We start from the raw sequence: 23,749 nt of genomic DNA, 5'->3' as shown, positions 1-23,749 counted from the left end.
AAGTAATTCAGGTGGTGTATTTCGACTTAAGGTGTCTGGTAATGCAAGATTTTTTCCTGCAGTCCAAACTATATGTAAGTTTGGAAATTTCATTAGAATTAGTTGAAATCTGTAAACTCGGTGGTTTGGATTAGACTTTTGTGTAAAAAGAAAAATGATTGGTTTATGGTCTGTGAATAGAACTGTTGGATGTTTTGATCCAAGTATCAGAAATTCATATTCTGTCAGTGTATATATTATGGCTGTGCATTCTCTCATTAGAGTTGAGAGTCGTAGCTCTGCTTGAGTGAATAATCGAGAATTTGCTGATATGAGGTTCATTTTATTTGTACCATTATGTGATTGTAATAGTGCTGCACCGATGCCAAAGTTCGAAGCATCGCACATTGCATAAAATGGTTGATTTGAGTCTGGAATTGTGTTTGAAATTTGTTCAGTTAAAAGTTTCTTTATTTCTTCAAATCGTGTTTGATGTTCTGTGTTCCATTCAAAATTATTTTGTTGTCTAAGGATGTTATAAAATGGTCGTAGATATAATTGCATTTTATAAACATATTTACTTAAAAAGTTTAACATTCCAAGAAATTCTTGGATTTTCTTTTTATTTGTTGGTGGTTGAAGTTTTTGAATAGCGTCAATGCGTGATTTCAATGGAGTGATTGTTTTTCTTTCTATATTATGTCCTAAGAATTTAACTCTTGTCAAAAAGAAGTGTGATTTATCGGGGGCGGCCTTCAGATTTTCGTTCTGAAGTATTTGGTGATATTTTTCTAAAACTTTGAACATTTCGTCTTTTGTTTGTGATTGCATAAAAACATCGTCTAAATAGGTGATTGCGTTTTTCTTGAGTATTAGTGGTCTAAAAATTTTGCTCATAAAAGCTGAAAATGCTGCTGGTCCTATGGATATTCCATAGAATAAGCGGTTGAATTCATAATGTTGGTTTCCTATAACAAATTGTGTTAAACGTCGTGATTGTTCATCTAGTGGCATTTGATTGTATGCACTATTCATATCGGCGGTTGTAAAGTATTTGCCGTTTATTTTTGTTAAAATAACTTGTATTGGTTCAATGGGCCAATTACATTTTGATTCATCTATGAGTGAATTGAGGTATCTAGCGTCGAGAACGATTTTTAATGATTCTCCTTTAGCTAGAATGATAACAGGGTTGATGAATGTGTTGCCTTTTGGTTGTTCTTCTTTGTTTACTGGTGATATAATGTTGTATTGTTCTAAAATATCGAGTAATCTGTTCACTTTATCATGTAAGTGAATTGGTACTTTACTTGCTCTCTGTTTTTTGAAAACTGCGTCTGGTTTTAACGGGAGATGTAGTGATGAACTGATTTTGCCAACATCGAATTTTGATGTTGCATAGACTGATGAATATTTAATTAGCTGTTTGGCTAACTTTTCGAATTCGTCTTGTGTTATTTGTGAATGTTGGAAATTAAACATTGTTAAAAATTTCTGTTGGTCCTCTGTGTAGTTACTTATGTTGAATGTAGGTTTGAAATATGGAGTTTTTGTGAAATAATCCGTATTTCTGTTTTCGTTACTTATTATATTATTTATAGATAATTCTTCATTAAGAATTGTAGATTGGCAAATATCTAGTAATTGGAGTATATTATTTACGCGATAGGCTTTTTCGTGTATTGGTGATATTGTAGCGTTGGTTTCACAGTATCCTAAAAGTCCTAAAGGTAATGTTACTTGGTAAGGTGTGTTGTTATAGACATGTAAAGAAATGATATCGGAATTCGAAGTTTTCAAATATTTTATGGATGAGATTGTGATTTTGAAAAATTTATGAATAGGTTTGAATTCAAATTCTGACATATAAAATTTTTGTTTGTTTTGTTCTTTATCATATTGGTGAACTTGTTTGATTGAAAAATTATAGATATTTCCTGATAGTGGTTTTAGGTGTTTTCTTTGTTTGTTAAATATCGGGTAGAATTTTGAAAAGAATGGTGGTTGTTTATTTAATCTTTGAAAAAATGTTAAGGATGTTTCTTTTGTTTTTGTATATTTATCTTTGATTAATATTTTACTATTTAGTATGTTAATTGTTGGTATATACTTCGAAATAAATGGTATTCCAATGATATTATATTTAATGTCAGTGATATGGAATATTTGTTTAAATGGCTTATTTAAAATTTTGCTTTGTTCCATTGTTCTGGTGGGGAGAAGAAATAATTGGATTTTTCCGTAGTTTATCAATGTTGATCCTTGTGCTGTTGCTAACTTACTGGAGGTTTCAAGAGGTATTAACCTTGGGTGTAAAGTTTTTATTTCATTCCATGTGGGAATGTTTATTATGTTTGATTCTGCTCCTGAATCAATTAAAAAATCTATTTCAAGGTCTGGTGGTTGAAATTCTTTATTTCTTGGGCTTTCTAAGAGAAATGGTATTGTCCAAATTTTTTCTTTGGGTTGTTCTTTTTGTATATTTTGATAAATGTGGTTTGTATTCAAGCATTTTGTTTTGGTATTTTTATTGGTTTGATCTGTAGTGTTAATCTCGTTTGTTTCTTGCGTCGTTGGTGTGGAATTTATGGGTGTAGTGTAATAATTTTGAAGAAATTCTGATTGATTTTCATATATGTGTGATGAAAAGGGTTGTTCATATATGACAGATTCATAGTCATTTTCGACTTTTATCATATTGATAGAAAGAGTGTTTTCAGTATCACTTTCTGAATCTGATGATGTACAGTTTATTTGATTGAGTTGTAACGTATCAGTTACTGTGTCATCAATACCTGGAGGGTCTGATGTTGTTTCTGGGTTAGATTGTACTTGATTGATTTGTCTTTGATGTTTAGGTGTACTACTTCTGTGGCGATTATTAGAATTATTATAGTTATTATTATTCCGGTGTGGTGATTGGGAATAATTTCTATAACGATTATTATAACTTGAGTGTCGATTTTGTGAATTATTTCGCGATCTGTTTTGGTAATTATTGTTTGGTCTGTTATAGTTCGATCTATTATATGAGTTATTCCTTGATCGATTGTTCGGGTAATTCTGGTTTCGGTTGTTTGAATAACTTCTATTTCGATTATAGGAGTAGTTTCTATTCCTATTGTATGATGAATTTCGTGATTGGTTGTTTGAATAGTAGTTATTTCTTGATTGGGAATTAGATCTAGAAACAAATCTTTGTGTGTTTGAATTTGATCTGGAGTAGTTATTTCGACTATTTGGTCTATTGTAGTGATTTTGTGATGAATTATATGTGTTTCTTCGTTCTGGTGATCTTCCTCTATAACTTGAGTTATATGGTGATTGATTTTTTGTATAATTTGTATTGTTCGGGAGTGGTTTTCCTGAACTGTTGTTGCTGTGGACTGTTTTGTTCGGTAGATTTTGATCTTTTTTCATGTATTGATAGAATGATTTATTTGGTTCTTTATATTTTTGAGGTTTATTTTGATTATCTTGCTGTTTTTGTCTACATTCGGAAATACTATGTCCGTATCGTCGGCAATAATTACACCATTTTTTGAAAGATGGTTTGCCTTTAAAGTTTGGGTTCTTTTCGTAGATATTGAGTATTTCAGTGATTTTTTCAACGAGGTCTGTCTCTGATTCCTGTATATTATTAATATTAGTGGGAGTCGTTTCAATTCTGTTAACGTATTGTAATTTCAGATTTTCCGTTTCTTCTAGTTTCATCGTGATTTCTGCTTGTTCTAATTTGTCTACTAGTTTTCGAAAATCTAAATCGGGTTCTCGAATTGAAGAAGGATGTGATGCTCTCTTTTTTATTGCTATTTTCCTTAATTGTGGTGTTAAGGTCATCATTAAGATTTCTGTCATCTTTGTGTTTTTATAGTCATGTGTATTTAATGAATATGCTTTTCGAACTAGTGTTTCGATTCGTACTGCTATTTGCTTGATGGTTTCGTTTGGTAATCTGCGAATTTCATTACATAAAACTCTTTGTTGTTGTTTGTTTCTTTCGGAGTCAAACATTTTTGAAAATTCTTGTGTAAATCTTTTCCAGTTTGATTTTATTTCTAGAGGTAGTACTGAAAACCATTTTTGGGCTGCGCCATCTAAGGTTGTTTGTATTAACGCTGTGCGTCGATGTATCCAATTTTGATGTAGTGGCGTATTAATTGGTTCAGGTCCAATATTTAAAATCAGGTTTGCTGTTACTGCATTTAAATAATCTTCTACAGAGTATTCAGGGTCTGTTCCTGTGAAAACCATTAAAGGTTTGTTTGATGTTATTGATGATCCACCCATAAGGTATGGATTCATTGTCATTTGTAATGATTCTGCTGCATTTGGCATTTGAGAAAAATTTGAAAGTTGGTTTCTTGTTATCTCATGTTGTTGGAGATAATATGGGAGTGGTATTTCATTTTGCATTTGTGATGGTTGATACGAGTGTGCAGTCATTGGATTTTGTTGTTGAATTGGTTGAAAAGATTGTGTATTAATTGGATTTTGTTGTTGAATTGGTTGTTGATTTTGTGCATCTATTGGTTGTGGGGAAAAATTTCTATGATTTGTACGTGTTCTCTGTATTCCTTGTCTACGATATTCTTGAGTATTTTGTGCAAATATATCTGGTTGTAAGAAATCATCATCTGAGGATAAATAATCCATTTGATAAGATGTCTGTTTTTTATTTTTATTTTGTTGAAAAAATGGGTAATTTTCACTGTGATCCTGTGGAGGATTTGTTTGGAAATTTATTGAATTAGGTTGGGTCATTGGGTTATCCCAATTTCGAGATCTTGTATATTGGTTAAAATTTCTTTGTGGTTGGTTATATGTTTTTGATGGATGTGTATAATTATAATTATGGTCTGCAAAGTTGTTTCTAGTGAATGTTTTGCGTGTTTTTGATGGTATTGTCATGGGTCTGTATGTTTGGTAATCCATATGTGAATATTTAGGGGCAACCGAAGGTTTAACGGTTGATTGTAAGGTTACCTGTGTTTGTGAAGGATTTGTATTTCTTGGTGTTGTTAAATTTGGGCGTATTGGTGAAATACTTTGTTGTGTAGTTGTTGTGTGTACAATTTCTTCATTTATGAAGTGTGATGGTGTCTGGATATCTTGTTGAGTAAGATTCCTAGTTCCATTGAGGTTTTCATTGTGTATAACTGTAGAGTTTAAACTATTATTTTGTGTATCGGGTAAAAATGTATTATAGTTTAATGGTGTTGCATCAATTGTTAATGGTATTACTCTTACATAATCTCTTATGTAAGATATTGTACCTATTGCTTGACTTGAGATTGATTGTGGAAAGCTTATAAATGCGGGATGAGACCATTCGGGGTCCCAAACATAATCTGATTGTTCTGTGATAGCGGTATCATCGTTCGAATTTTGGGGTCTAAAATTTTTTCTTGCTTGTGCAATTAAATCAATATTGTGTGTGAAGTAATCTATTATGAACCATGCCAAAATTTTTTGTAGATCGTGTTTTGTATGTTGTGAAACGTCGTCTTTCGTGAAATTTTCTTTAATGATGTTTAAATAACTAGAGAGTAGTGTGATTTCATGTCGTACTTTCAAATGTTTAGATGTTTCTTTTGGTGAGACATTTGTTATTGGGATTTCGTTTTCTAATATCGAAATATAACTATATATTATTGCGAAAACTTCATTGGTGAATATGGAGTTTGCTCTTTGTGAGTTATGATATTGGATGCTTTTTATATATTCTGAAAAAACTTTTGAAAATTCTAAATCAAGATCGTCTGTTTGAATTGTATATTTTCTATTATTATGGTTTGGTGAGGTGAATTCTATGGAGTAGATTCCATACTGTTGTGTTATGTTGCATATATCTTTTAAGTAGTGATCTATGATTTGTCTTTTGATTTTTACATCTGAGAACTCTGTTTTACATGGACTGATTCCGGGTTCAAATAAATTTACGAGTAAATTTTGACAAAATATGTGTTTTCCTCTATCAGTATCTGCGTCTACTATAAAAGGAAAGATTTCATCATCATCTGGGGTTTCGTCACCTGGGGTGTGCGTTGAGCTCATTTTTTCGTTCGATGACTGTTAATATGTAATTATTAATGTGTCGAATTGGTTGATTCCAATTGTACAAATGTACTGGTTTGTGTTTATACTGCTTTTTTATTCTTCTTTTTCCTCTTTTTGATGAATTTGAAGTTGTTTCTGAGTCAGAAAAATATAGTTGATCGTGAAGTGGGCAATTTTTATCTATTGATTCTTTTAGTTTGTAAAGTTCGTCTAAACTGTTGGTTTCTGATTCTGAAAATGCGTTTCGATTTTTTGAAAATCTTTTTCGTGTTATTTGTCTTTGTTTAGTTATTATTTTCCTCTTTAGTGTTTGTCGTTTTGTGCGAATGTATCCAACTGTTTGTGTATGAGGTGTGATTACAAGGTCGTATTTTTTGTTATCTATTTCACAATTGTGTAAAACGATTGTTTGTTTATTTCCTAGGTTTTTAAATGACATAAGGTTTAGAATGACGGATGCAAAGGTTGTTAAATGATTTCTATTTTCCTAAACTGTTAGTTCTTACGATTTTTTGGTTAGCTTAACCTGGGTCTATTTGTTCAGGGTTGGAGAGAAAAGTATATCGATTCCGAAGAATGATTTTTACTTTCTCGTGACTAGTATAAGCTAAGGTGTTAACTTACTTAATCTTACTTAGGGGTAGTGATTGTGTTCAAGGGTTGGAGAATAGTAAATCGATCCACAAGGTTCAGGTATAATTAGAACGCGAGTAGTTCGTTAGATACTATTTTAAACTTACTAAGTCTAAGATTTATCCTGGGTCTGGTAAGAGGGGGGGTCAAGTGAAGGATGAATAACCGAAGTTCTTCACTGTTTATCCTAATTTGAATGATTAGTTTTGTTCAAAAATTTCTATTAGTCCTGGGTTTTTAGAAAGGGTTGGATAGTGAATCGACGTTTGAGGTCGTTAGACACTAATTAAGTGGGTGGGGGAGAACAAAGTTGTTCTGTTTGATCCAAGGATAAGCCTTGATGATCAAATTTGAAATTTAATTAAGTAGAAAATGATTTAAGATCCAAGGATAAGCCTTGATGATCTGGTTTTAAAATTAAGTGAATTTAAGTTTTAATAAAATTTTAAATGTGTGTAAAGGAAAGATTTAGTGTTTTGATGATGTTAGTGGGTTTATGATTGCTGTTATGTTTTAGATGATGAAGCTGGAACAACAGGATGATTTATGATTACTAACCATTTATTGTCATGCTACTAATTTTTATTTTTATTTTCCAATAAATATTTTTCAAACATGTTTTGTATAATACTGCAGAGTTTTAGGAAAACGATCTTAGATCTTTTTATCAATCGTTATTGTATATTAATAAATTTGTTTAGCGCCTGAAATGATTTTGAAGAGTAACTTCAAGGTTTTATGTTTGCAAATGGAAATCTAAATTCATTGCAAGTAGTATTCGAAATATAAAAGTTTGTTCTGGCTTTTGCCGAACTATCATATAACTATACGGCAAGTTTCTACTTTGTCGTATGTCGTCTTTGGTTCGAGGTCTTCTTCCAATTCCGGGTAGTTCTGTTATGGTTCGGAATATTGGCTCTGATCTATTGAGTCGTAGAGACATTTCGATTAAATTATTGTCGTATAACATTTTTGTAAATGTTTTTGTCTAATTTCTAATCTATTTTGGTTAATTCTAATCTATTAAGGTCTTGTTCGAGACTTATGGTCGCACCAGATGAGTTAGGACCGAAGTGTAACTCATAGAGTAATTTCGGATAGGGTACACCGTCTGCTCGTCACGCTATCTTATTTTCGGCCGGATAGATTCGTGCAACTTCTTAGTCTAATACCGATCCTAATCTTACTCTTATACTATCTAGTCTCAGGTTGTTTAACTAGTCTCTGCTAGGCTCAATAGATCTAGGGTATACTGGTTTATTGCGGCTGCTGAAGTGCTCGGGAGAGTCCAACTAATTTCTAAGTTAAATTCAAATCTCTCTGGTGCTGAAATTACAAGTAACTTCAGCACTTACAAATAAGTGGGTTGTTAGTTAGATGGATCATGATTGGTTAATATTAAATACTTTACATTGGTAAAACATTTAATTTATCCAATCATAAAATGTAGTTTAGATCAGGTTCCAAAATTAACATTTTTGACAATTTGAAAATCTTTCATTAAAAATTTTCTTCAAATTAACATTTTTGACAATTTGAAAACCTTTCATTAAAAATTTTCTTCAAATTAACATTTTTGACAGTTTGTAAATCTTTCATTAAAAATTTTCTTCAAATGAACATTTTTGACAATTTGAAAATCTTTCATTGAAAATTTTCTTCAAATTAACATTTTTGACAATGTGAAAATCTTTCATTAAAAATTTTCTTCAAATTAACATTTTTGACAATTTGAAAATCTTTCATTAAAAATTTTCTTCAAATTAACATTTTTGACAGTTTGAAAATCTTTCATTAAAAATTTTCTTCAAATTAACATTTTTGACAGTTTGAAAATCTTTCATTAAAAATTTTTGAAAATATTCGGAAAGTGACTTTTTTAATGAATAAAGAAACTGACATGGATTTAGAGTTTCAAAAATCACTTTAATAAGAAGACACCCGTAGCGAACTTTTCTCACAATTTCAAATTAATAATTATAATAAGTATACTACTTTAACAAGTAAACTACTTTATTTAAAAATCATTAGAAGCAAAATGAAGTTCTTATTCACCTGCGTCTCCTGGCACTGATTCCTGACGACAACTCTGGCGAATGGATCAGACAGTCCAGTGACGTCAGCTGCAAGAAGACCTCTGGCTTGATACAGATGTGCACGCAGCATGTATTTCACCCCAGCTACAAGAAAAGGGGTATTTAAAATACCAACAGTTAATCCAGACACTCTCGAAAAAGGGAAAGGAATCAGTTTAGCAAAACCTATTGACCCAAACGACACTCGAAAATTATGTATAGAACATACTCAAGGTAATTGATTGACTTTGACACACTGTTTTGAAAAATTGGGCTTAACCCCAAAAATGACCAAAAACGCATCCATTTTCGAATAAGTTTTTTTTTTGCCTTAAAATGATAAAAAGTTAGCCCCAATTGACGTTTTTGAAAACTAGAGACCATATACTAGCTGTCCCGACCTCTTAGTTGATGAAAAAAGCAATTTTTCTATGCGAAATCAGCTAAAATCATCTAAACCCAACTTTCATTTTTCCAAAAACGCACCCCAATATTTTTTTAACCAAAAGCCGCAAAAGGATAACAAAACATAGGGATTGGTGTAAATGCTCTCGAGAGTCGATATATGGTCTCTATGTATCCTAATTCGCAATAGTTTTCGATTATCCCAGGTCGGGTTTTTTTGAGGGTCAATTACAAAAACGCTTAAGTATTAGGCTTAGAAATTAGGTTCGTTTGTTTTTTTTCCAGCCAGTTTTAACTGCCTCAAGGGAAGTTCGTAGAATATCAAGTGTGGTATCGTAAATTATAATAACTATAGTATTAAATTGTTTTCTGCCCAATATGAAAACCGGCATCAGATAAACCAGTAGCATCATTTTAACAAAGTCCGAGAGTACAACGAACAGCTTAACTAAGTTTATTTAGTGATGCCTTTGAAGCGGAACTATTATATATATTATTAACACACTTTTTTATTTGTAAACAGTTTTATTTATTATTTTTTACATTTTGAAGTTTGTTTAACCAATGTTCATAGAATTTAGGCTTACTTAATTAACAACAAAGTTGTCAGGAAAAATTGCAGTAAACTTATTTTTCTATATCAGCAAAAAATTTAGAAAATGTAATGCCGCCGAACGTATCTTGTTGTTCAAAACATCTCATGAAAATTGTGGAGCTAAAAACACGACAGAGATTCAAAAGTTATTTGGTAGTAGTCAAACAAGTAATAACTAAGAGATAAAAATCTCCCCAGCTTATGAAATCCCAATTATGATCGGCCGATCGAAGAAATTTCAGGTTCCAGCGGAATCGCTTTGATGATTATATGTTTTGTCGGGTATCCAAAAATTAGCGTTTTTGGCGTTTACTCGGAAAAATGCAAAAATATACACTTTCCAAGAGTAGATTTATAGAGTTATACATACGAATAGAAAGAACTTACACAGGGTTTCTTTGGTATATAGAAAATTTTTTAACAAGTTCTAGTTGTTGAGAAATTATTTAATGAAAATTTGAAATTTAAAAAAAGAGAAAAAAAAGACTTGAAAACTAAAAAAGTTTCGACCGATTCTGAAGTATTTTAGAGAGTCCTTGATTCTGTTTTTTCTTGAATTAGGTTGATATTTGTTGAATGTTACTTCAAAGATTTGCTATTTTAAGTTCAGAAAAAAAAAATCCGAAAAAATTGATGAAAAAAGGTGATTTTTTCGAGGTTTCCGCATGAAATTCTCTAGTTTCTTAAAATTTCTAAAGAAAGGATATAAAATATTATACATATTTGGAATCCCCAGCGTTTCAATCGTTTATATAAGAAAAAAATCAACCAGAACCGTTTCGACAGTTATCCGTTTTTTTTGGGTATCCAAAAAACAGCGTTTTGGCGGTTACTTTGAAATAATTGCATTTTTTTTTTTTACATTTTCAGAAAAAATTGAGAACGCTGTTTATATGGATAGAAAGCTCATGCTCAGTGCATTTTTTTGACATATAAAACACTGCCTTACAACTTCTAGATGTTGGGAAGTTAATAAAAGAAATTTTGAAATAAAAAAAAGAAAAAAATGACTTGAAAACTAAAAAAATGTTGACCGATTTTGATTTATTTTGAGAAAATTTTCATTCCAATTTTTCTCAAAATAATTTGACATTTATCGAGTTTTTTTTCAGAACAACAGAACTTGGCAATTTCATTTAAATCTGGAACGAAAAAAAATCATAGAAAAACGATAAAAGTAGTTGATTTTTCGAGATTTCAGCATTGTTTTGCCTTTTTTTCCTAAAAACCCTCGCAGAATATGTAAGTATTCTGAATAAATTGAACCCATACAAAAAATAATTATAAACTAAAGCGTTGGACAGAAGAAAAAATCCACGCAGTTTTGACAGTTATTTGTTTTGCTGCATCCGCCTTGGTATGAAAAGTGAGGCGTTTCCAACTCGGTCGCGAGGAATTGATTCTTGGTCGCGCCGTCTCCGTCTTGGTCTGGAAAATAGCGCCTTCTGCGCCTTGGTCTGGAAAGTCGCGCCTATTCGCCTTGGTTTGGGCCGTCTCCACGCTCTGATCGCTAAATTTGCGCCACATCCTTCACGGTGGGAAGAATTAGTTCTTGGTTGCGCCGTCTCCGCCTCGGTCTGGAAAATCGCGCCGTCTCCTCCGTGGTCTGGAAAGTCATGCCGTCTCCACCCTGGTCTCGAAAGTCGCACCGTCTCCGCCTTGTTCTGGAAAGTTGCCCCACATGCACTGTGATCTCGGCGGTCTCCACTCTGATTGCTAAAGTCGTGCAGCGTCCACCACGGTCGCAAAGAATTCTTTCTTAGTTGCGCGGTCTCCGCTTCGGTCTGAAAATTCGCTCCGTCTCCGCCTTGCTTTGAAAAGTCGCGCCGTCTCTGCCTTGGTCTGGAAAGTCGCGCCATCTCCGCCTTTGTCGCAAGGAATTGATTCTTGGTCGCGTCGTCTCCACGATGGTCTGGAAAGCAGCGCCCTTTCCGCCTTGGTTTGAAAAGTCGCACCGTATCCACCTGAGTCAGGAGTAATAAATTCTTGGTCGCGCCGTTTCCGCCTTGGTCTGAAAAAAAAATCGCGCCGTCTCCATCTTGGTCTGTAAAGTCGCGCCGTCTCCGCTTTGGTCTGAAAAGTCGCGTTGTTTCCGCCTTTGCCACGAGGAATTGATTCTTGGTCGCGCCATCTCCGCCCCGGTCTGGAAAGTCGCGCCGCATGCACCCTGGTCTGGGCTGTCTCATCTCTGATTGCTTAAGTCGCGCCGCATCCACCACGGTCGTAAAGAATGGTTTCTTAGTCGCGCCGTCTCCGCCTCGGTCTGGAAAGTCGCGCCATCTCCGACTTGGTCTGGAAAGTCCTGCCGTCTCCACTCTGTACGCGAAAGTCGCGCCGCTTCCACTACAGTCGCGATGAAATGATTCTTGGTCGCGCCGTCTCCACCTCGGTCTGGAAAGTCGCGCTGTCTCCACCTCGGTCGCGAAAGTCTTGAAAGGGGACTTTTTGATCCCACTGGCCAGGCTGGTCGCGCCGTTGCTTTTTGAGTCGCGCCGTTTCTTGAGTCGCGCCGTATCCACCTTGGTCGCGAAAGCCCTGAAAACCCTTTTTGAAAGTCGCGCCGTCTCCATGTTGGTCTAAAAAGTCGCGCCGTCTCCATCTTGGTCTGGAAAGTCGCGTCGTTTCCGCCTTTGCCGCGAAGAATTGATTCTTGGTCGCGCCATCTCCGCCTCGGTCTGGAATGTCGCGCCGCATGCACCATGTTCTGGGCTGTCTCATCTCTGATTGCTAAAGTCGCGCCGTATCCACCACGGTCGTAAAGAATTGTTTCTTAGTCGCGCCGTCTCCGCCTCGGTCTGGAAAGTCGCTCCGTCTCCGCTTTGGTCGCGAAAGTCTTGAAAGGGGACTTTTTGATCCCACTGGCCAGGCTGTTCGCGCCGTTGCTTTTTGAGTCGCGCCGTTTCCTGAGTAGCGCCGTATCCACCTTGGTCGCGAAAGCCCTGAAAACCCTTTTTGAAAGTCGCGCCGTCTCCATGTTGGTCTAGAAAGTCGCGCCGTCTCCATCTTGGTCTGTAAAGTCGCGTCGTCTCCGCTTTGGTCTGGAAAGTTGCGTCGTTTCCGCCTTTCCCGCGAGGAATTGATTCTTGGTTGCGCCATCTCCGCCTCGGTCTGGAAAGTCGCGCCGCATGCACCATGGTCTGGGCTGTCTCATCTCTGATTGCTAAAGTCGCGCCGTATCCACCACGGTCGTAAAGAATTGTTTCTTAGTCGCGCCGTCTCCGCCTTGGTCTGGAAAGTCGCTCCGTCTCCGCCTTGGTCTGGAAAGTCCTGAACGCGAAAGTCGCGCCGCTTCCACTACGGTCGCGATGAAATGATTCTTGGTCGTGCCGTCTCCGCCTCGGTCTTGAAAGTCGCGCTGTCTCCACCTCGGTCGCGAAAATCTTGAAAGGGGACTTTTTGATCCCACTGGCCAGGCTGTTCGCGCCGTTGCTTTTTGAGTCGCGCCGTTTCCCGAGTCGCATCGTCTCCACTTCGGTCGCGAAAGCCCTGAAAAACTTTTTTGAAAGTCTCCATGTTGGTCTGGAAAGTGGCGCCGTCTCCATCTAGGTCTGGAAATTCTGGAAATGGCTAAGTTTGGTCGCGCCGGTCACGCCGTTTCCTGAGCCGCAGGGTCGCGCCGTATCCGCCTCGGTCGAAAAAGCCGCGCCTTGGTTTTTCAGTCGCGAAAGTCTTGAAATGGCGACTCTTGGTCGCGAGAGTCTGGACATACCAAATATGAGTCGCGACGTTTTGGTCGCGCCACCTCAGCTTCGGTCGCGATAGTCGCGACGGATCATCATGGTCGCCAAAGTCTGCACATGCCTAATTTTGGTCTGGAAATGCCAAAATTTTGTCGCGAAAGTCTGGACATGAGTCTGGCACCTCGGCCCGGGAAGTAGGTGATAGGATTGTTTTTTGAGCACAAGTTTTTCTACTGTGTACTTTTTGAAAGTCATCACCCGGCAAAAACATTTGCTTATTTCAATTTTCTCTTTTTGAAAGTCATCACCCGGCAAAAAATATGCTGATTCCATTTTTTCTTTCCTGAAATTTTTTGATGAAAGTACCCTATTCGATCACAGAAAATTATATTAGATCTTGCAAGATTCTTACAATTGAGGCTTATCTTGTAAGATCTTGCAAGATGGAGATTATCTTGCAAGATCTTGCAAGAGTGAGTTTATCTTGCAAAAATCTTGCAAGATTCTTGCAAGATATTGCAAGGTAACCTAGTATGAAAATTTGTTTACAAAATTTATTCTGAGCGCCAGAAAAACACTATGGAGATCCAATTTGATTTTAGTCACAAAAAACTTCGGATAAAAAAATTAGAAGTCCGTTTTTTAAAACTGTTCATTTATATGTTTCTGCTTTCGTAATGTAAGAAATTTCAGGTTGTGGCTACAATTTATGCATTTTGATGTGAGATTTCGTAAAACATTGGAATGATTTGATTGGAATCATTCCTCTAGTTTTGCAATTCTATCGTTGGAAAAATAATTTTTCGTTATTTTCGTCAAATTTTTGATTAATAGACTCAATTGGCTTGAACAATTGGGTATTTTGTGTTCACATAAATACGATAAACAATCATGTTCATCTCATATGTGGATATATTTTTTCTCTTCCTCTTTTTTGTTGGTTTGTTTAAGTATTTAATTGTTACCACTACACTTCCTACACAAAGGTCATAGGACGTCTTCGCGTGTGAAGCTGTTTTTATTTTTTTCCCACAACAAATCATTTCTTTAAAGATCTTGCTTTCAAAACAGTTATTTTTAAAGGCAATTACTTTGCATGATCTTGCAAGAATCTTGCAATATCTTTTACGGAGAGGTATCATCTTTAAAAGAATATTTCAAAATACTTATAAGATCTTGCAAGATAACCCCTCTTGATCGACTACGGTATTTTGATGAGAGATGAAAATTTATTGCATATGCAATTTTTGAACACTGAAAGCTTGTATTTACCCCTAAGACTGCGTAAGTATTAACAACTTTTTGATCGTGATTCGGATGGACGCTTTAAAAAATCAAAAAAGGTGCCGAGAAAATCTTGTCTGAACATTTGAAAAACCTTAAAATTGAGAGATTGAATTTAATTCTATCACAAATTGGTCATCATTTTAGCAATTAAAAATGTTCATTCACGCAGTTTTTCACCAATTCCAGTCACTTTCTACTAAAAATTTTTAGCACATTTTAAAAAAAAGAAAAAACTTTAATTTTTAAAAGAAGTTGTCTTTATTTGTGAAAGTTGTTTTTGAGTTGCTCTTCTTTCTCGGAACATTTTTGTGCGACTTGTTCAGCCAAGGGCTAACTTTATTTAAATTGCAAAAACAAAAATAATCGTTAAGAAAATTTTAGAAAAAAAAAATTCAGAGCTTCGTTTTGCATGTTAAGGAGACCAAAGTTTTAGGATTTTTCACATTCAGTCTGAAAATTTTTTGTTCTGAAAAACTTTAAGTTCTCCCACGGCACTGAAAAGAATGTATTTTGCCACTTTTTTTGCTTTACAGTACAACTGTGGACAACACGTGCAGAAACCTTCATTTTCGATACTTTTTGAGCGGTTTTGACTTTAAAAAATCTCTCATATTTAGCGTATATTGTTAGCAAAGAAGTTGCAAATTTTTCAGTTTGATATTTAAAAAGGGGTACCAAGCATAATATAAAAGGGTGATTACAAAAGGGTGCATGGAATCCCTGAAAGAAGGGAGCGTCTGCCCTCGCCTCTACCAAATCCGCAACTGATTGGAGTATAATGTTAAATTAACAATGAATCTCTCTTAATATAACCCTCTCTAAATTATAGCCCCCATTGTACAAAAATCATACAAAATGAGGGTGGGGATATATTTTTTTGTTACTAGTATGGGTCATTCTCATTAGCAAAGGGTCTTTCATGTAGATCGCAGAAAGAGCGAAAGAAACTAAGAACCTTTGAATCGCAATGATCGTGGAACACCCCAGTGTTTGTTTGGCTTGAAGTTCTTGAAGGGGTCCTCTATTTTATCTGATACTTCCCAACCAGAGGGGAGTTTTTCCAGCGCCTCCTTCCTGTTCCGCGCATGACTCAGCCACATGTACACTTCCAATTTGGCCTGGATAGACCACCCAGTTTGACCGGAGGAGAATTTGCCAGGCAACTGGAAAATAAGAGGCACGAGCTAGCTTGGTCATACAATTTCTTTATGTTGATTTCACATATTTTATCATTCCAAAAAATGGCATTTTGTCAGTTTTTCTCGACTTTCCTCCACATCCTGAAGACATAAAACTGTTCGTCGAAACTTTTCGGAGTATTGAGAATGATATAATAGTTTTTCGCAACAGGATATTTTGCCTTTTTTTCTGAAAAAATATACCCACTAAAAGCGCTATAAATTGACACCAATCTAGACAAATAAACGTTTTTTGTCAATTAGTTGCCCGGACATGGGGACAGAGGGAACAAGAAAAGATAGATAAGAAACACCATACCGAAAACATTTAGAAAAACCTTATTATCCTGAATAAAAGTTACCAATTTTAGAAAACCATAAATAAACATCACTTTACAACAAATACTTTAGAAAGATTTTCGAAAATTTTGTCAACATTTTTTTTTAGCTCAATCAAATTAATTTTCTGGGTCTGCAGGCAAAATTTTGAAAAAACAGGAGGCCAAAGTTTACCAAAAATTCGCGCTTTTTCGGCGCGCTATCCCCCCTTAAAATTAGTATATATTGGCGCCGAAGGCGTTTTAAGATATATTTTAGGTTTGTTTAGCCCAAAAAGGGACGTCCTAAAACAGTACCATAGAGGAGACACTTTGGGTGGTCAGGAGGTCGAATCCGTGATGAAAACGTCCGCCCCCACCGTGTTATAACACTATTATTCAAATAAAATGTAATAGCCTAATGATTATCTAAGTGCTCGGTTTTTTGATAGGTTTACAAGGTAGCTTGTTTATAATTTGGCTCGTTATATACCACCATTTTGGAATCGTACTTTGAGGAAAATGGTTCTCAGTTTGGCACAATTCCTCCCACTCTCCATTTCACAGGTGGGGGAGTGAAGTAGCTCCCCCGCAGACATGCGAGCATAGGCCACCCTCCTCCCCCCACTCACCATCCACAGAAACACATCTGGAAGACCTAAAGATAAGCGAAGTCGAATAAAAATTCTTACGACTTGAAGCAAATTTTGCAAAAAAGAGACTCTTTATGATGCTCTGGAAGAGCTGGAAAAATTAATTAAGCCATCCGTGTCATACGGCGATTACCGAATCAGCGATGATTGCACATGTTTTTTTATTTTAATTATTTGATATATTGACTAGTTCGACAAGTTCTGAATACCAATTCGTATTTTGCGCCAAGAAATCAACAAAATTTGAACTAACTCTAGATCAATCTGCCCGCCGTTGATGTTTTTATTTATCCAAATTCCTAAAAAATATCTTGAAAGACTGTTTGTTTTCAAGGCAATGTGATTCTAATAGCAAGTCAAGCGACACAAAAGCTGTTACAGAGCTTGTTTTTCAGCTAAATTAGTAAATATTTTGCCACAGATCATTCGAGCTGTTAAGTTTTTTGGAACCTAAGTTGATTACCGCAAGGACTGCAAACATAATTTAGAAAGTGAATATTTAAGTTTCTATTGAAACCAAGCAGTTAGTGACATCTTTTTCTAAAAAGCTTCAGAATGATTCTATTTGATTTTCTGTTTAAATTAACTAAAATTTTCTACGCTTTTCAACAAATTCATCTTGTTTGCTAACAACTAAACAGGTTTCTGTACCATTCAGTACCAAAATCTGAAGTAGCGTGAAAAAAAATCTTTCAAAACGGTGTGCTCAATTTAATTTCGTCTTTCTCGGCCACAGTTTGGGTATATTTCGACGGGCAAAATTTGGGTATGCTTTAAGATCGATTATATAAAGCAAAATTGGGTATTATATGACCGAACGAAAGTGTACTTGACTTATCTCGACCTAAACAATTATTTCACGGATGTCTCGAGTGAAAAAGCAATGTGATAGAGGATTGACATGTGACCCACTGGGCTCAAATTAGTTGGCGTCCACAAAAATTGGTTTCTGAACCAGTTGAAACATATCTCAACCAATTCAACCAAAACAAGACTGCTCGTTTGTTAAGGCAAACTCTAAATGTTCCGACTGCCCCTTCGAGCTTGTTTTCCTTTTTTCTCCCGCAACTTTTCAAACACCCATAACTTTTGAGAAAAAAATCGCAGGCGAAATTTTTTTTATTTGAGATCAGCTAACTAAAGCTTTCATATGTTACAAAAGTTTGTCGAACTGTTTATTTAAAAATTCGATATTCGACTGTTTAAAAACTACCCCAAGCATAAACAATCTTCCACTTTCTTTGAAAGTCGGAACAAAAAATACTTAAGTCTGAAATATTTTTTCCAAAAAAAAAACATTTCTTACCATCTCGATTAGAAACTTAACGATTGCTTTCTGTTCAAATATTTTGTTGAAAGCAGATTTCCTAAAGAAATTTCATTTCAAAATAAATTTTTAACAGTTAAAACTGTTTTAAAAACTACTAGATCGCTGAGAGGCTCCAAAAACAATAATTGAATTTTTTTCATTCAAAACTTTTTGCCTTCTATGTAAGAAATGGGGTCAAAATTTTCCTTAAGATGACAGAAAAGTCATTCTTGGTAAACTAAGTGTGCTATCGGTAACAGAGATCGTAATCAAGGTTAACCTTGAGTCTTTCATTGCAACGAAAAATTGTTAGTACTAACAATTAATGACCTGATAAAAATCAAAATTTTCGGCTGCTGTTTGAAAGGCTTACTATAGTCCGACCACATACATATTTTTTTATACATTTTTAATCAAAGTTTCTACTGAATACTTTTTTGTTTTTTTTTCCAAAAGGGAAAACAGCGTAAAACGAAACTCCATTAATTGATAAATAACAACTTAGACAAAGGCGACACAGCAGCTTTGCAAACGCAAGCGAGAAAGTGACAAAAAATCGGGAGCTATCAAATGCACAAAAACACAAAAATGGCAGTAATAAATTAGAATATAATAATTTAAAGGCAATCACACAAACTTATTATGAAGCCATAGTTTGGAGATACATTGGAAAGCGCTTGCTATAAATTGAAATGTGACAATCAAATTTTTGTAAAAATTATGTATTTCAAAACTTTCCCTAAATATAATGAAATGGATAATTGTTGAGAAGGAGTTTTTATTATTGTACTTTTTAATGAAACAAATAGCTTCTTCACGTTTCAATTGATCAATTAAAAAAAACATGAAACTGTCAAAGAAATTTAATAAATTTCAAAGAACAATCTTTTTGCGCCAACGCATCAACTTGATTCAAGAAGGGTCACCTAAAATAGCAATTTTTTTGCTACTTTAGTTGGGCAAAAGTTGCATCTATCACAGTACCAGTACGCATCGCTAGTGTAAATGCTTATATGTTAATCTCTTCAATTTCCTTGTTTGGCCGGCTTGTCTAAAATCCAGCGTTTTTAATACCATTCGCATCACTTGATGATGACGATAACTGGGACTGAAATTATGTCAATTGATAATTATCTCTGATATTGATTAGTGATACCTGGTTGTGCGTAAAAAACGCGCACCAGGGGGTTCAGTTCCTTCCCACTCAGTCAAGATTTGAAAAAACAAGAGTAGCCGGTTGCTGTGCAAGAAACACAAAATTTTCCGAAATGATTTAACTTAAGGAAATCAAAAATAACATCCCGGGTTGACAAATAATGCTTATCATACAATTTTCATAAATGAAAAAAAAATGCTTATCATAATCTTTCATACAATTTAGTAGTAGAGAAAAAGTAAGTGTATGAAAATAACAAAATAAGCATTTTTTCTATAATATGAAATTGTATGATAAGCATTTTGTCCATACTATGAAATTGTATGACAAGCATTTTTTCCATAAATGAAAAAAAAATTTCGAAATTTTGTGTTTCAACCGAAACACTAACCAAGGATTTTTGTCATAAAAAAAAACTCAGAGTGTAACTAGCAGTTATCACGCAGATAAACTGAATTTGGTGGTTTTAGCTAAATAATAGCTAATAGTAAATAATAATATTTTCACATGGAATTATATACCAGAAAGGTAGCTTTTTGAATATGGCTACATAGTTTTTAGGTTGAAAATTTTGGTGGTTGAGAAAAAAAGGCCTGTTTTTTTTACAAATTTACTTTTATCTTAGCAAATGAAACAAAAGATAATGATCGTGTTTACAAAAAAAAACACTTTCTTGTGATTTTTGGATTTTTGGGTGAAAAACTCAGCCTAGACTACGTTATAAACACAAAAAGTCTAATTTTGCCTGTAAACATTTTTTTTCGTAAAATTTATTTTTTAGCACAAAAGCAAGTTGCAACCAAAAAAGGGATAAAAAATTTTTTACCTCAAATTTTTGTTTTTCTTTTTGAGAAAAAAATGCATATCATACAATTTTCATATATGACCGAATTTAAAATTATGTTTTTGATTGTCAAAAAGCCCTCTATCATAGATATAATTATTTAAATCTATTTAAAGTTACCCAGACACGTTTTTTGGCGATTTTTGAAAATTTTATTTTTTCTATGAGAAAATGACTATCTTATATTTTTCATACATGAAAACTGTATGACAAGCATTTTTTATCAGAAATTTTAAATCATTTTTGTAATGGCCAGAAAGCTTTAAAAGAGGCAATTAGATCAAAAATGTTTATAAAATTTTTTTAAAACACTTAAAATTTTGTATGAATTTTCTATGATAAGCATGTTTTCCATAGACTTCATATATGAAACTGTATGATAAGCATTTTTCTTCTATGGACGTCAACCCGCGGTTTTCTTCAAATGTTTGATGTTTGTTCACCGTTCCTTCTAAGCACTTGATTAATTATTTTTTTTTAAATGAACAATCTAATTAGATAAAAAAACTCATAACGGAGGCACCGTTTGCTAAAATATTGTAAGAATTGTTCAGGAACAAACTGGGGCTCATCGAAAATATTTGCAGTGTCATCAAATTTCCGTCTGAAAATTAGAAAAATATAGACCTATTTTTCTCAACAGTCAGATTTTTTATTTTGGAATCCAAATCACAGCTCTAACGGCGTTACCATGATACCACACATGGAACCCTGGGAGTTTCCAGTTAAGATCGGGAGGGAAAAAGACACCCTATGCCATAGTTCCTTCCCTTCGCTTCTTGAAGTGGCCTAAGCAATAAGATGAAAAATATGTGTGGATAAGTATTAAGCTACAGATTTTGACAAAAATCCAGTATAGAAGTCAAGGAAATATATTTGAAAGAGAAAAATAGGCAGAGTAAGGAGATTTTGATAACAAGGCTTGAAGTATTTTTCACAGTACGCGATCAAACTTGAGTATGTTGTGACTTTTGTCATGAGTTGGATTCCTTGAGTATGTTATGACTTTATCAAATATCAAACTTGAGTATGTTATGACTTTTGCTCAACACCAAAGCCCCTGACTCGGCTTTGGTTTGATTATCGGAGAAAGCGCTTATTTTGTGCTCAACTTTGATTCGTGAGAGCGTCTTAACACGAGTTACAACAAACTGAAGAATGATAGTCAAATGGAAGTATGGAAGTGTACGTAGGCTCGTGACCTACAACTGCTCTCCGAGCATTCAGCAAAATGTTCGTTCAACTGTGCACTCTCAATTGTTGAGATAACAGAGAATAAAACTCCGATGATGAGGAAGAAGACTCAGAAAGATTGATACCTTGACTGAAAACTTTTTATTTGAGTTAGCAAAAGCGCTTCTTGATTTGACAAAAACCAAACTAAATTAAATTTTTCTTACCAATTGATATTTCTCAGAATCTAGAAGGTTTGTTTCAACTACTGATCCTTCCATAACTGTCTGGTCAAAAATTAGAGGGGTTGGTTTTAACACAGCCAGCCGAGTATAGTCTTTTCTGTAGTACGGCCCAAACATGATCTTTTACAAACCTGATGTTATTTTGAAAGTTTGATCATAATGCTCGAAACTAATTAGTTGAAACTGATATTAGCGAAAACAAGTCTGGGTTTTCAATTAAAACGGAAGATCTCAATAAACATTTTGAGATTTTTGGGCCGTATAGCTAAAAAGAGCCGCCGCCGAGTATACCTGGTTGTGGTTCCTTGAGGTGTTTGCGGAGTCGGTTCACGTTCGATCGGATGTTCCTGATGATCTCCAGGTAAACTTGGGGACTGTCGCTAGTCTCTGGGATTTTGAGACGTCTCAACTCAAGCTTCACCTGCTCCTGAAATAGAGATGGTTTTGTCAAATATTGCTTTCGATTCGATTTTTATCAAAATTTTTAAGAAAACTATTAAAAAAGGTCATTTTCGAAAATAATTTTTTCCGTTCATTCACCGAAATTTTTATCAGCATTCAATGGGGAGGAAGATAATTTGACCCGAAAACTGAAAAACTCTCTAAACATATTTTTTGATTTGTCAAAGTTTGACAATTTAATACAAGGATAGCCGGTTACTGTGCAAGTAGCACAGAATGTTCCGACCATAGTCTTAAAAAAACACAAATTTTCAAATTAGTCTCGTTTTTTTTGGGCGTGGTGTGATAAAAGGAGCTGAACGAAAAACTAAAGATTATGCATATTCGGCAGTCATAGTAAATAAGCGAATTGAAAAACAATTTTTGTATAAAAATAACAATAAAAACTTTTAAAAATATCAATAAAAAATTTCAATTTTTTTTGCAGTGTTTGAATTTTTGATTTTGCTTTCAAAAAGGCGCTAAAGTACTCAAAAAAACTAACGATACTCGAGTAAAACTAAGTTTTTACGCATTTAATTCGGGTTATATTTGGCTGCCAGTAATATGTTAATGCTCGATTCTGAGTGGGTGAAAAGTCCCACTTAAAACAAAGTTAACATCCTCCCCCATAAACCGCTTGGTTAAATTGGTAGCAGCTTTCAGATTTAGATTATAAGTAAAAGTTGACTTACCAATTCACGGTGAGCGTATTTGACTTTCTCTGAGTCCAGCTTAGTCTTGCCGGCTATTTTGGTACTGTTCAACTGATGAAGAGTTTGGTTCACGTAGTCCCTTAAACCAACATTATTTTCACAGAGAAGCCATGTTAGTTCTCTCAGGGGTTCACCCAAAATTACTATTGTTAGACATCCTTTTTTAGCTGACTTTACCCTTAAACTTTTCTAAAGGCGCCTTTGCAATTTTTTGTGGTCAAAATTTTCCATAAATTGGCTAAAAACGTAGAGCTCAATTTGGTCAAAACTTTCCAAAACAACGCAATATTTTTGGTCAAAAATTTCCAAAAAGTGGCTTAAAACGTAGACCCAAAAACCAAAAAGTTCCTAAAAGTCCGACAAAAACTTTGAGAATGTTTTGATCACGAGAAAACCCTAGTTCCGCGCCTGTTGTAAGAACAGAAAACTTGTTGGGCCGCTTGCGTAAAAAGACCACAGTTTTTGCCCATTAACCTCAAAACCTTGTTAAAAATTGCTAGTCATACAATTTCTTACTATGAAAATTTTGTGACTAGCATATTTTATTTAAAAAAATCAAAATTGATAGGAATCAAATTTTTTTTAAATCGCGAAACCAGGCATTTCAAGAGAGGATTAAAAGTTAAATAGATTAAATTAGAGTTTTTGTCAACCCGGGCTAAAATATATAAATAATTAGACACACAATTGTTCTAAATCGCTTCTTACTTGGCATGCGAGAAGAATCTTCCGATGATGAACTTGAGTGACTCTACAGTGCCATTCGGAACATTCTCTCCCTGCAGCCTCTCACTCAGATTTCGCAGCTTATCCAACTAAACAAACACAAAAAAAAACACTTAAGTTTGAAATTTTGATTTTTCCGAAGACAGACTATTTTTTTAAAAGCACAATCGCATCCTTCATGTGATGCTAAAAATGACACAGAAATCAAAATTTTGTTGAGCCTTTTTTTAAAATAGTACAAAAAAGCGATATCGATTCAAAAAAAATAACAATCTTT

The 23,749-nt window shown here is 34.6% G+C and overlaps 1 protein-coding gene across 1 annotated transcript in view; it reads right to left on the bottom strand.

The window, feature by feature from the left end:
* The window catches only part of LOC134857159 (otoferlin-like), a gene marked incomplete in the record, with an annotated part of 123,098 nt that overhangs the window by 87,977 nt on the left and 11,372 nt on the right, over positions 1-23,749 (bottom strand). Inside the window, 6 exon segments of the mRNA XM_063873537.1 lie at positions 8,728-8,852; positions 15,670-15,877; positions 16,722-16,867; positions 21,881-22,016; positions 22,726-22,825; positions 23,455-23,561. Of these exon segments, the coding sequence (XP_063729607.1) occupies positions 8,728-8,852; positions 15,670-15,877; positions 16,722-16,867; positions 21,881-22,016; positions 22,726-22,825; positions 23,455-23,561 (822 nt within the window).

This window comes from Symsagittifera roscoffensis, chromosome 1, assembly GCF_963678635.1.
Source record: "Symsagittifera roscoffensis chromosome 1, txSymRosc1.1, whole genome shotgun sequence".
Taxonomy (NCBI): domain Eukaryota; kingdom Metazoa; phylum Xenacoelomorpha; order Acoela; family Convolutidae; genus Symsagittifera; species Symsagittifera roscoffensis.
The sequence above is the reverse complement of the archived record's forward strand: the minus strand, read 5'-3'. Positions and strand labels throughout refer to the sequence as shown.